Source organism: Phoenix dactylifera, chromosome 15 (assembly GCF_009389715.1).
Source record: "Phoenix dactylifera cultivar Barhee BC4 chromosome 15, palm_55x_up_171113_PBpolish2nd_filt_p, whole genome shotgun sequence".
NCBI lineage: Eukaryota > Viridiplantae > Streptophyta > Magnoliopsida > Arecales > Arecaceae > Phoenix > Phoenix dactylifera.
In genome coordinates this window covers 9,955,330-9,967,770 of record NC_052406.1, presented here as the reverse complement: position 1 = coordinate 9,967,770, position 12,441 = coordinate 9,955,330, and the positions used below count along the sequence as shown (strand labels likewise).

General features: G+C 37.2%; 1 protein-coding gene across 2 annotated transcripts; it reads left to right on the top strand.

Annotated features, from left to right (window-relative positions):
• Nucleotides 1-1,292: 1,292 nt before the first annotated feature.
• On the top strand, nucleotides 1,293-7,005 carry LOC103705817 (zinc finger protein 4-like). Of its 2 annotated transcripts, none has more exons than XM_008789683.4 (2): nucleotides 1,293-1,616; nucleotides 5,947-6,987. In XM_008789683.4, the coding sequence occupies exon 2, from the start codon at nucleotides 6,001-6,003 to the stop codon at nucleotides 6,685-6,687; it is 687 nt and encodes a 228-aa protein (XP_008787905.2). In that variant the 5' UTR covers nucleotides 1,293-1,616; nucleotides 5,947-6,000; the 3' UTR covers nucleotides 6,688-6,987. The 2 variants fall into 2 exon arrangements, with proteins under 2 accessions (XP_008787905.2, XP_038990311.1); XM_039134383.1 differs by lacking the exon at nucleotides 1,293-1,616 and adding an exon at nucleotides 4,079-4,378 and having other exon boundaries at nucleotides 5,947-7,005.
• The last annotated feature ends 5,436 nt before the right edge of the window (nucleotides 7,006-12,441 follow it).

Genomic DNA, 12,441 nt, shown 5'->3' with positions numbered 1-12,441 from the left:
TCATACATCCAAGGATTGGGACTTTCGGTGAGAGAAATCTGTTTTATTTGGTGCTTAAAGAAGTCTCGCTATCAATATGGACCAGTGCAGTGAAAAAGGAAGGGTTAACTTCATTCGTCCGATGCTTTTACATGTAAAGCACCAACATAGTTCCTAAAGTAGGCTTGTTATTTCCTAATCAACTTGCACAAAGCAAGAGAATCAAAGGTGTTTTAATTATTGTATCTAAAGACCAATAAAACCTACATAAGCTAAAACATAATAATAGTAGACTAAACTAGGTAAGAATCCCTTTGTCATTAGAAAAAAAAAAGGAAGAATCCCTTTATTAGCTAGTGCTAGGTATATAAAACCTTCTCCTCCACTTTCTTTTAAATTTTTAATGGTGAGTGGAGCATAAGCCTTGATTTTATTTACCAGCTATTCTTAAGAATATATCTGCAATTTTTATTTTAGTAGTGGGTTTAATTTTAATAGAAAATTTTCCCTGTATATAAGTTATACTAGTTGAGGACCATACAAGGAGCACAATCCTTTCAAAATCCTGTTGTTCTGACCATCTTATGGCCATAATACAACTTCCATTGATTTTTCAAAATAATCCTATTGCATATATATATATATCTCAAAATTTAATCGATTGTATTTCATATCAGATATGTCACCAAACTGCTTATATGCAAAACAGCCATATAATTTGGAGATTTTTAAACTATGCATCAAGTGGTCAAAAACTATCGTATAATTTAAATTGTTAATTTTGACCACTCGATACATAAACTACGGAACTTCAAATGATATGATTATATTTAATATTTCAGATTATTAGTTATCATGTTAGGATTGACCAAATTTGACATGAATTTTTTTGGGACAACGTTTCGGTATAAAATTCTATAGATTTATCTTGGAAGTTTATTTTAAACAGAGATATTATTAAAAATATGAATTGGCTGAATTGGCTGTCTATCCATCTATGCACACTTCATTGGAAATGAGAACTGCATGGTAGCTATGCAAAGGACAAAGATAAGTAAATGCAAACATGCAAGATGAGTGACTCGCTCTGACTCCTCTGATCTCAAATGGCCTCCAAAACTAAATCATTCAGTGGTCCCCTGTCCTTCCATGGATGCTGTGTGAGTACAGGGACTCTAATGCCCTTCCCTTATTTTTCAGATAGTAGGATACATTTGCCCATAAAGTCATACCGGAAAGTGCAGAGCCATTCCTTTACTGTAAGAAAAAAAGGAAGAACAAAGCAAAAAAAAATTCCTTAGCTGCTGGTGGTGATAGTAGAAAGAGTATCTTAGTTATTAAAGGGACTGCCCACTTTTCCCCACCCAGAATTCCACAAAAGAAGAACATGGTGTCCTACCTTTTCTTAATTTTCTAACCCCCTGCCCTTTTCTCTGCCACCTTTGTCCTCCCCCACCAGCAGTCTCCCAACCTCTGTCTTTCCATAATTAAACATCACTACATGCCACTATGCGTACCCACCCAACATCACTTCGCTCCCCTCCTTTCTCTCTTCCTCCTGTACTAGAATCAAAGCAACACCCGTGAGTCCAGTTTCCCACAGAGCAATGGGGAGGACGCATGCAGCTCCCTAGTTGGTATGTGATTCAGATCTCAGGCCAATTCTCTTCCATATGGTGATACTTTTATTGAAATTCCAATTGCCTCTGAAGCTTTTGTTGCTTGTTTTTTTCCGGAATTCTTGTTGTTTGGGGGCTTAAATGATGGCTTGTAAAATTCTGTTCAGCTCTGTCCTGTTGTAGATCTGTTGCTTGACATGGTGGTGGGTGTCACGGTTAGTTGTCAGCGCATGGCTTTTGAATCTTCTTCTCCATGTTTTTCCAATGGTTGAAGTGTTCTTTGTGAATTCTGATATGGGTGTTCTTTCAGATCAGTTTCTTGACTCTGGATGACTTTGATTTCCATCTTTTGATGATGCTTTTGTTGGGAATGGTTGGCTCTCTGATTTTGCAATTTTAAGGGTACCCGGTTCTCTGATTTCCATCTTTTTTTTTTTACCTAAAGTAAAATAAAAACCTGATGAAGGATAAAGTACCACAATGCAATTAGCATTGTCATTTTCCAAGTGCTGTCGAGCAATGTAGCATCTTGGCGTATTAGGTTTTCAATGCAATATTTTAGAGTGTAGACTACTTCTAAACCTTTAATTTTGTTTCATTATGCTTTATTTGTCTGCTCTGATGCTAACCTGCTCATCTTTTGGCATCGAATTCTATTAATTTCCTAGTTCTTCTACAAGATGCTTGGAAAACGAAATTACCTAGTACTTGAGTATTCAAGGGACTGCATACAATTGATAACTAACAAGGCTTTCAAGTGCATAAACTGATCAGGTTGTATTCCCCCCGCATTCTAAAGTCATATTCCAGCTACATTTATAGAATAGAACCTGTACTCAGTCTGTCCTTGAATGCCCTCACCCATGTTCTCATGAACCCTTATTTCTCTAGTTGTTCATAGAATCCTATTACTCTTTTGAGTTTTGATTCGAAGTTTCTAATCGATAAACAGAGCTCTATATTATTGCCAATGAGATTTGGCTTATTGGGTTATTCATGATACAAGAATTGCATTTGATTAGCGATTATATAATTATGTTGTTCGACTACTTTTCAGCTACCTGTTTGCCCCCTTCTACATTTGATGTTTGACTTTGACAGATTGTGTTCCTATTGCCCGTTTAAAGACATCACTCTGAATTGTGTAACCTAGTTCCTTTGGAATATAAATATTGATGATGTTCTGATTTGCTTTTGTTATATCTCCAGTTTTTTTCCAATTTGGTTTATCTTGGATTTGGCTTCTTCAACGTCAAGAGTGAACATACACGATCTCCAGTCCTGGAAAATTTTATATTCAGATTAATGACCTCTAATAATATTAGAAAAGATAAAATTACTGCAAGAAATCTTTTTTTAACTTTTTAATTACTATTACAATGCAGTTGTATCTGTTGGAAAAATTTTCATCGTCATTGTTACTTATTTGAAGCAGTTTTGGAAGTCTCTTTGGATACTGGAATTATTTCTATTAATTGGATGTTTCAGTCGGCATGCATAGGCAAGGCATACTGTGTCATATCTCATGTTGGTGCAACTAATTTCGGAAAACTTCAGTATGTTTCTGCTGTATCAAACTGAAATCTAGCCTGCATTACTATTGAAATGCGAAAGATTGTGAAAAAAACTATATAAATGTCCGTAGTGTCATATATTTCCGATGCACAGAATTAAGTCACACAGTACATATTACGTCACAATCTTGCCAGAATTATATAAGGCTTAATATATGCAAGGTGAGTTATTTAATTACATCAGGGCATTATGCAATTAGGTAATTACTGTCTGTAGCAAATCAGTATTTAACATTTAGATCAATATGTATTCACCTTAATAGAACCCCTCATTTCTTTTATGCTAATTACAACTTGACTTTCCATGATTTGAACAGAAATCATTTTAATTGAGGATCAAACATAAAAAGTTTGAAGATGCGTAGTTCATATTTTCTTGTTGTACTTGGGCAATTATTTCTCAACTCAAACCAAAAAAAAATAAAAATAAAAATAAAAATCAGGTTTGTTTTGTTAGACAACCGAAATTGTTCAAATCATGAAACTCTTTTCCCCCAACCTTCATGCCCATTACCCAAATCAATTGAAACTTGAGTGCTTATAAGATTTCTCGATGTTTCGTGCGTCCTGTGATTTTGGTGAAGTTCTGTCTATTTTTTAGGTACTTCCATGTTGCTTGGAAACAAAATCCATATGTCTTTTATATACATTTCCTCTTTTTGGAGCCATATTTGTGTTTAGATATTTAGATGAAACACCTTAAGCATGCACACCATGTGACTTAGCATTCTAAGGCGACAGGCCATGGCTTTGGTTGTGGCCTTCTGAGTATGCAAGCGCATGTATGTTTCTGCCTTTGCAAAACATCTAAAGCCTATTCATTTTTTATAATTTCCCTTTTCTAACATGTTTCTTAGCAAAATTTTTCCTTTTAATATTTTTTTTTACATCTCCTTAAGCATTCTCATTTATTCAATGTTCGACCACTGACAATTCTAACTTTATCCGACAAGCCTTGTCTTCTCTGGTGGTATCCCTAAATTCCAAAACCATCAAAACTTAGTGAGTTCAATGACCAGCTAGCATCAACCTTCTCGGTTCGTATCAACTATCAACACTAGCTTTCAACAAGAGAGTGGCCCCCATGAAACCTGAAGAACCAGTTAATAAACAGGGAAGTTTACCTTCATAGTCTCAGAATTTATACTCATGCAACTTGTGAGTCGAGAGCAATGCTCCAGAGATCACCAACACAGAAGAAGTCTAGTATGTATCAATCTTTTCAAATATTTCATGCTCTTTTATGAATGCTCTTCTAAGTAGTTTCCCCATAGGCGGACTTCAAGATGGATGAGGACTGTAGTTTTCCATTCCTCATGATATCTAAAGTGTTTTTAATCTTCTATCCTTCTCATAAAATCTTCTAAGTAGGCACTCTGAAACTTAAGCTCTTTAACCAGGGCTAATATAAACATGTTAGAAATCATGTGCAAGACCATAACGATACAACTATCACCACAAATCCAAATGTCTTCTTAATATACCCAGTCCCCTTCAAATGAGGCACCATTTTTATTTCTCAAAATGTTAGACCTTGCCACTTGCTTTAAAGCACCATGACCACTTTAACATGGGATGCAACAGTAAATCATGTCCAAACCACTCATATCTTTTGGAAGGCAGACCTAACACCACAAAATCAGCTGCTTCTTTTAATCATTGATTCAAGTGTCCTGCTTTGCCAAGCCATGCAATAGTGTACATATCATGCCGTCCCGGTATGGTCATGGTACAGACATGCACGCCGAAAGGGGTGGGATAGGGGGTGGGGGGGAGAAGAATTATTTCATCTTTTCCAATTGCTAATAGAAAATGATAAGCCATGATTGCAACTGATATCCTTCCCCTTCACAACCTTCATATGCAAACCATAATGAAGTCTTCACTAATTGATTTTTTGGGTCTTTCTCTTTTTCGCTGATGGAATGGGGTACAAAATATTTTTAGACCAGAAGGAAATAAGTCTAGCATGTCCCTCCACCAGCACATTGTTAGCAGAGGATATTTATTAACAATTTGCAAACAAAAATTTGGGTATTCGATGACGATGATTGATACTTACCTTTTATTTGTTTTCCAAGAAGAATAGCTTCCCTCTGTTTTGCCGGATGTTTTTGGGCTTCGAAGTCTTGTTAAAAATCCTTGGAGACAGAACAGGCTGTTAGCATGATATATTTTATACTAGCTTAAATTATATGTTATGGGTTCTACCATCTTTTTCTTTTCAAATGTCAATGAATGAGTTTTACCAGCTAAATTGCATCTCTAGATCTTAGAATTAGATCTTCCATGATAACTGCAAAAGCCCTGTGGAAAACTGAAACTGTGCTCATAGTAGATTGTTGAAGAAATAGTCCATCTTCCTTCCTTAGCCACTTCTGATTTTTTTCCCCCATCACATGTGGTAACGTAACTCAAATCATTTGTTCTGAATTTATGAATTGTCACTTTGCATTCTATAATTTCATCTAAGAAACCGTATGATCTTTTTTTAGGGCCGTATGTAGTTCCATTTTGCAATCATCTCTTCTACATAGCTTCTAGCATGAAAACTTGTGGGACAAAAGTGGAGATCTAATTTTAGACAACCTGAAACATCTTATCACTGAAACATCTTATCTCCTCATGTATGATATCTGTTCTAGTTCTTATACATGCATGGGTTGATTCTTGTCACCATTTTTTTTTAGTTCGAGCCGCTGAGATAGATTGAGTTTACAGCATACAAAAACCGAGTTCTCCTTCATAGTCACTGAGCATGCTTGTGAATGCAGCTGAAGGAGACACATATCCAACCTTCCAGATAAGCATTTCCCTTGGGCTTCAACATGAACACATCCAACCATGAAGCATCCGAAGATGTGTCTGAAGTCAGCAGTCAAGTGGCTTCCAACATCTCTGTCCAAAAGCCCTTCCCATGCCACAAGGAGGAGGATCTATCCTTCTCTCTGCAACCTATATCACTCGACCTTTCGCTCACTGTCAAGGCAGACTTATCATCACCAGCTGTTATCTCCTTGTCAAGCACGAGCGAGAGCAGCAGCGAAACACATGGTTGCAATGCTCCCAACCCCCGAAGAGTCTTCTCCTGCAACTACTGCCAGCGTAAATTCTTCAGCTCCCAGGCCTTGGGTGGCCACCAAAACGCTCATAAGAGAGAACGGACTCTGGCGAAGAGGGCCCTTAGAATGGATGCACTCCCATACACTTATGCGAGTATTGCATCGCTGCCCCTCAATGGTTCAGCATTCCACTCGCTGGGAATCAAGGCTCATTCTTCAGTGCATCCAGGCATGGTTGAGAGGCAGGAAAGCCGGAGCAGTCCAAGGTTTGCCCGGGGCTTTCTCGGGCCAATGCCGGACTTTGTGGAGGATGATGATGCGATTCTCTACTGGCCTGGGAGCTTCCGGCCATCGGCAAACTCAGGTTTTGAACTGATGGGGAATTCAAATTTGAATCGTTCAACCGGTGATCCCCTGCCAGCTGAGGAGCTTGATCTTACTCTCAGACTTTGACTGGTTGATCTTTGTTGTTTCTTCTCTAGTATTTGCCTTTTATCTTGATATTTTTATTTTTGTGGACAAGTGTTTCTTCCAATGTACAGTAAGGTATGTGATGGAACATAGGTCTTTGCCGTAAGTTTTCACCCTTTCTCTAGGCTAAGCTTTGTTTCCATGTTTAAATCATATTCAGTGATTGGTATGTGATTTTTCCCTTTTTTGAACAAAAAATATTTTGTGCTTGATAATGGTATTCGATGTTGTATGTATATTTGGTTATATTCAAACCTAATGGTTATTGTTTCTTTCTATTCATGTGACTTTTGTATGCCACAGATGGTTTTGCTGTTCAAGGTATGAAATGAAAGTGTTTTTTTTTTTGTTTTTGCACCAACTATGATGCCGTATGAAAGTTATAGTACGAATTACCCGTCATCCAATTTAGAGCTTACTGAATTGGAGTGGAGATCCACTGGACTCAACCAAGTCTCTCTCTCTCTCTCTCTCTCTCTCTCTCTCTCTCTCTCTTATATTTGCACAATATATATAAAAACTTTAGAAATAATTTTAAAATCAACAGTAGCTTATTCAAATTGAAGATCTAAACTATTGAATATAATCTATGCTATAAAAAGTTTTAGAAACCAAAATTTGTACATTTCAATAGTCTCTAACGTATATCAAAGTCGGAATAAAAATAAATAGTATCAATTGCACTAGTCTAGTAACATAACATATATGATAGAAGACAAAAATTAAAACTTATTTTATAGATCATGATTTATATATCTTAAAATATAGATAGATTTATATTCACTAGATTTTGATAATTAGATCATAGAAAAAAGTAGTATTTTTTATGCTAATTTGATTATTAGGTTAAGAGCATCAAAATATATGATTTTTTTATAGATATTTTTGTGGTATAGATCTTATTTAATAGTTTAGATCTTAAATTTGGATAGCCTACCATTGAGTTTAATTTGTTAACTTCTTTTTTAAGAAGTTAATGCAAAGTGTGTAGTTCCTCTCTCTCTCTCTCTCTCTCTACACACACACACACACACACACACACACACACACACACACACACACACACATATATATATATATATATATATAATATATATATATATATATATATATATATATATATATATATATTGATGTATGTATGTATGTGTATGCATATATTCATGGTTTAACACTTAGTCAGAGCTGCTGAATAGCAACGGTCAGTTATTTCAATGTGACCTTTTTGTTTTAGCAGGATGGGATGAGCAAACATCCTGATATACCAATACGTAGATAAGGTTTGTTGAAGAGGAATTGTCCATGCTCGTCCATGACTCTTTTCAAACAAAAACTTGTAAATGACTTCAGTTATGATAGCATTTCTTGTCGACAAAAATATTCATCTAGGTAATTTTTTGGCTGCTCCTAAAATTACCAAGAATTCATAACATATTTTTTACATGTAAACACAAGTTTTTTTTTTTTTTGTCCCTATTATCCCCAGATTTTATAGTTTCTGCTAACTATTTAAAAGAAATAAATCTTAAATAGTGCACGTTATAATTTTTTTTCGCATATAAATGGTTGTTTCATTGTTTTTTATGTCTGGGTAATAAGAGGAATTTTGATCAGAGTTTCTCTTGGAAAAGTAAAGGACATGTTGTGGGATGGGGTTCCCAGTTTAGTCCCACATCGGCTAATCAGTGGAAAGGTCTGTACCTTATAATGAGGAGGTGCAAACCTTTCCTCCAGAGGGCCCTTTTGTGGGACAAAACCGTGCGGGCACGGAGATACTCATCAGGCGAGCCTCCGGAGCGGGGATACTCATTTGGCGAGCCCCCGGCACGGGGATACTCATCGGGCGAGCCTACGGGACCCAGAGCGGACAATACCTCTGGAAGGGACGCGGATGCTTTCCCTGCTCGGTCGGTGTGCGGGCTGGTGCCGGGGTGCAAACCCCGCATCAGATGGCGCTAGAGGAAGGGCCCCGGCCACACACAGACCTTCCCGCTGGGGGGGGGGGCTGTGTTGTGGGATGGGGTTCCCAGTTTAGTCCCACATCGGCTAATCAGTGGAAAAGTCTGTGCCTTATAATGAGAAGGTGCAAACCTTTCCTCCAGAGGGCCCTTTTGTGGGACAAAACCGTGCGGGCACGGAGATACTCATCAGGCGAGCCTCCGGAGCGGGGATACTCATTTGGCGAGCCCCCCGCACGGGGATACTCATTTGGCGAGCCCCCCGCACGGGGATACTCATCGGGCAAGCCCCCGGGACCCAGAGCGGACAATACCTCTGGAAGGGATGCGGATGCTTTCCCTGCTCGGTCGGTGTGCGGGCTGGTGCCGGGGTGCAAACCCCGCATCAGGACACAACTAATTAGTCTACTCCCCCTGTTTCCATTACTCGTTGGTTTTGTGCTTTTCCACCACATGTTACACTTTGATCCTATTTTATGGTTTTTGTGCCTTTTTTTTGGGTCATTTTTCAAGCTTATTCATGCTGTGCACAACAGCAACAGCCAACTCAAATGCATCTCAGTCTGTATTGCCGTTCTTGCTTTAGAGTAGCAAAAGATGTTTAAGTGTAACATAGGTTTGTTTGGAAAAGTGAAGACCATTTTTTTAATAACAGGGTTAATTAAGGTGTATGCGTAACCTTGAAGATAGAGAAAGGTTAGTATTACCTTAGACACTTGCATTGGTACAGGTGCCAAATATACAAGTGTCCTCAACCTTCACATAAAACCTGGGCACGAAGGCATGACATACATACATACATACATACATACAGCATTATGTATGTCTGTACAAATACATCTTTCTATGTGTATATGTAATGTTTTTGTGTCTTTTGATTCTTATTTACAAAAGGAGAAACCTAAAATTCTAGACGCTATTTAAGAAATAAATTTATGAAACAGGCGAGAGTTGCAAGTTGTCTATTTATTTTATAAGTTCTTGAGATACTTAAAATGTTAACAAATCATGATATATTTTTATTTAAAATATAATGATATTTTGTTAAAGTGTTCATATATCGGCAAAAGTTGTGTTAAAAAGTTTAATGAAGTATCCATATAATCTTGATAACTTTACATTATAAACATGTGAATACTTCGCCTGTGTCGGAAAAAAAAGTAATAAAAAATAATGATGCCGCAAACTTATTTTTCTCTTTTTATAATTAAATAAGATATCATTCACCAAGCAATAATTAATAATCTCTATGATCTACTTAAGTAATTAACAAGCAAAATAATCAAGCAATGCAGAAACAAGAGGCAACATAATTTTTAACGTGAAAAATTCTTCTATGTGAAGGAAAAAAATTACGAGACTTAGTCTAGCTGAAAATTTCTACTATCTAGAATAATAAGATTACGATAAATTCTTTCTAGTTTAACTAGAGACTGTATAAATATCAACAAGATTTAATCTTGGCTTCCAAAAAAAAAAAAAAAATTCATTGACAGATTTCAACAAGAAACAATTGTAACAACACAGAACCTCACCCAAAATGGCTAGCCGGAAGTTATTATTTGTGTTCCTTGATCCTGTATAAGTATCCAAGATCTACCTAGCGAATAACCGATGTGGGACTAAACACACGCCCGCACGGGTCCTCACATACTCCTCCCGTTCAAGCCCTGACGTCCTCGTCAGGTTAAGGGTTCAAATCTATTCAAATCTAATCACAAACACCACGATCGGTCCGTGGTCAATCCTAATGGATCCGTGCTGCAGTGTTCCCTAGTCCACATAAGTTATGGGCCGGGTTCGCTCTGATACCATTAGTAACAACTCAGGACCTCACCCAAAATAGCTAGCCGGAAGGTATTATTTGGGTTCCTTGATCCTGTATAAGTACCCAAGATCTACCCAGCGAATAATCAATGTGGGACAATATATTGAAATTTCAACTAAATATGCATACAATTAACTATCCAATCATCCGACAAAGTAGCAACCCGCGGAATAGGCTTTCTCAGTTAATTTCTGTCAAAATCGAGCCTGTGGCGAGTGATTTAGGGCCACGGAGAGAAGAGAGAAAAAAGGAGAGGAAGGTCGGAGCTTTATCTTAGCTCCGGCGATGTATCCGTTCCGATCTCTGGTGGACACAATGACAGAATGCTGCAAATTTGAAGGGAGAGAAGTAGGTGCGATGATTGTTGGTGGAGGGCCATAAAGGGATGGGGGTCCTATTTATAGAGAGCCCTCAGATGACCTTAAGACTTCGGCTTCATTCCGAAGTCATCAGAGAGGAGGAAGGCTCCCTCTGGGAGTCTTCTGCTGCTGGTCATGGGCCTAAGCTTTCACACCATTTTATGGGTCCATGCATTGTGGCATAGCACTCATAGCTCAAGTTCCTGAGTTGACTTGGTGCAGAGAGAGGAGGCTAATTTCTTGGAGGTGGATTTTACCCTTTCTAGGCTCCGTAACTTACGTTGATTGATCATTGACAGCATATTTTTGGAACATTGAAGGGTTTCACAAGAATTTGAATGTTCATAAGAGCATAAATAACAGCTGAAGGGTTCCTTGGAGCCATGCATCCATGCATGGAGAGATTAGCTATGAATTGGTATATTCCAATGAAGGCAAATGAATTGTAATCTGGTCGCACTATAATATGTATAGGCTATAAATCTTGAGGTCCCGACTTACGTACGTGCAATTGGTAAAGTTTTTGCATGTTAGTATCAAAGATGATTGGAGTCTCACCCTCACCCAAGTTCAACCGCTATTCCTCTAGTCCTGATCTCACGAAAAAAAAAATATCTCTAACTTTTTACGATTTTGGAAACATATTATATCCTTTGCCGCATTGAATTGATCTTGAGGCTAATCCATCTCACAAAAATATTGTACTGATTAATATTAATTGCATGCAATGCAGCTATGTAACTTTGTTTCCAATCTTGATATGTTGCACCAACTAGCATGATGGAGCACACCTAATACCTATGGTTCAATTGTACCTCTCATTTTATGTTCATGAGTTGTAACTTATCTAAGAGGAGATTACTGAGCATATCCAATCATAGAATACAAATCCAACAAATATAGCCCTCCAAATTCTTGCCAAAAAGCATGGTGTTTAAGGTGGGCAGCTCAACCTATTTTATTATATATATTTAAAATAGAGACTCGGAGGGCTCTTCATTTGCCAAATTTGGCTATCATTAAAGTTCATTGCTTAATATATAAAAATTTCTATTTATTGTAATTTATTACAATATCATATTTCATTTCTAAATTAGTTGGAAAAAAATATGTTGTATGGGGTAGATGTTAATGATGCGGATATTAATGATAAGAATTTAAAATTTTTGCATGGAAGGAGTTCTCTATTTGCTATGAATATTGGTATTAATGGCCAAGATTTTTTTCTTGGCAATCAATGTACATTAGAAATTTAGCTATTAAAATTTCTATTATTACAATTTTTATATTATTATATTATATTTTATAAATAATTAAAAAAGAAAGAAAGAAAAGTTTATGGACTATTGCGTAATGCATGGTATTGGATTCAAGGCTATCTCAAATTCATTCATGAACGGGAGGATGCTACTTCATCTAGACTTCACCAAATAATTTCTTAAATTAGTTTTGTATGTTTGAAAATTGTGATAGGGACACCATTGTCTCGCCATTCGGAAACCAATCCTCGCATCACAGCAAACCCAGCAAGAGGACACGTGTCATTTACTAAGATACCCACCACAAATTGTTCCTGACCAGTATTCCTTCC

Bases quoted from the DNA above. Each gene is read 5' to 3' on its own strand.
- LOC103705817 (XM_039134383.1), top strand. From the start codon at position 6,001: ATGAACACATCCAACCATGAAGCATCCGAAGATGTGTCTGAAGTCAGC.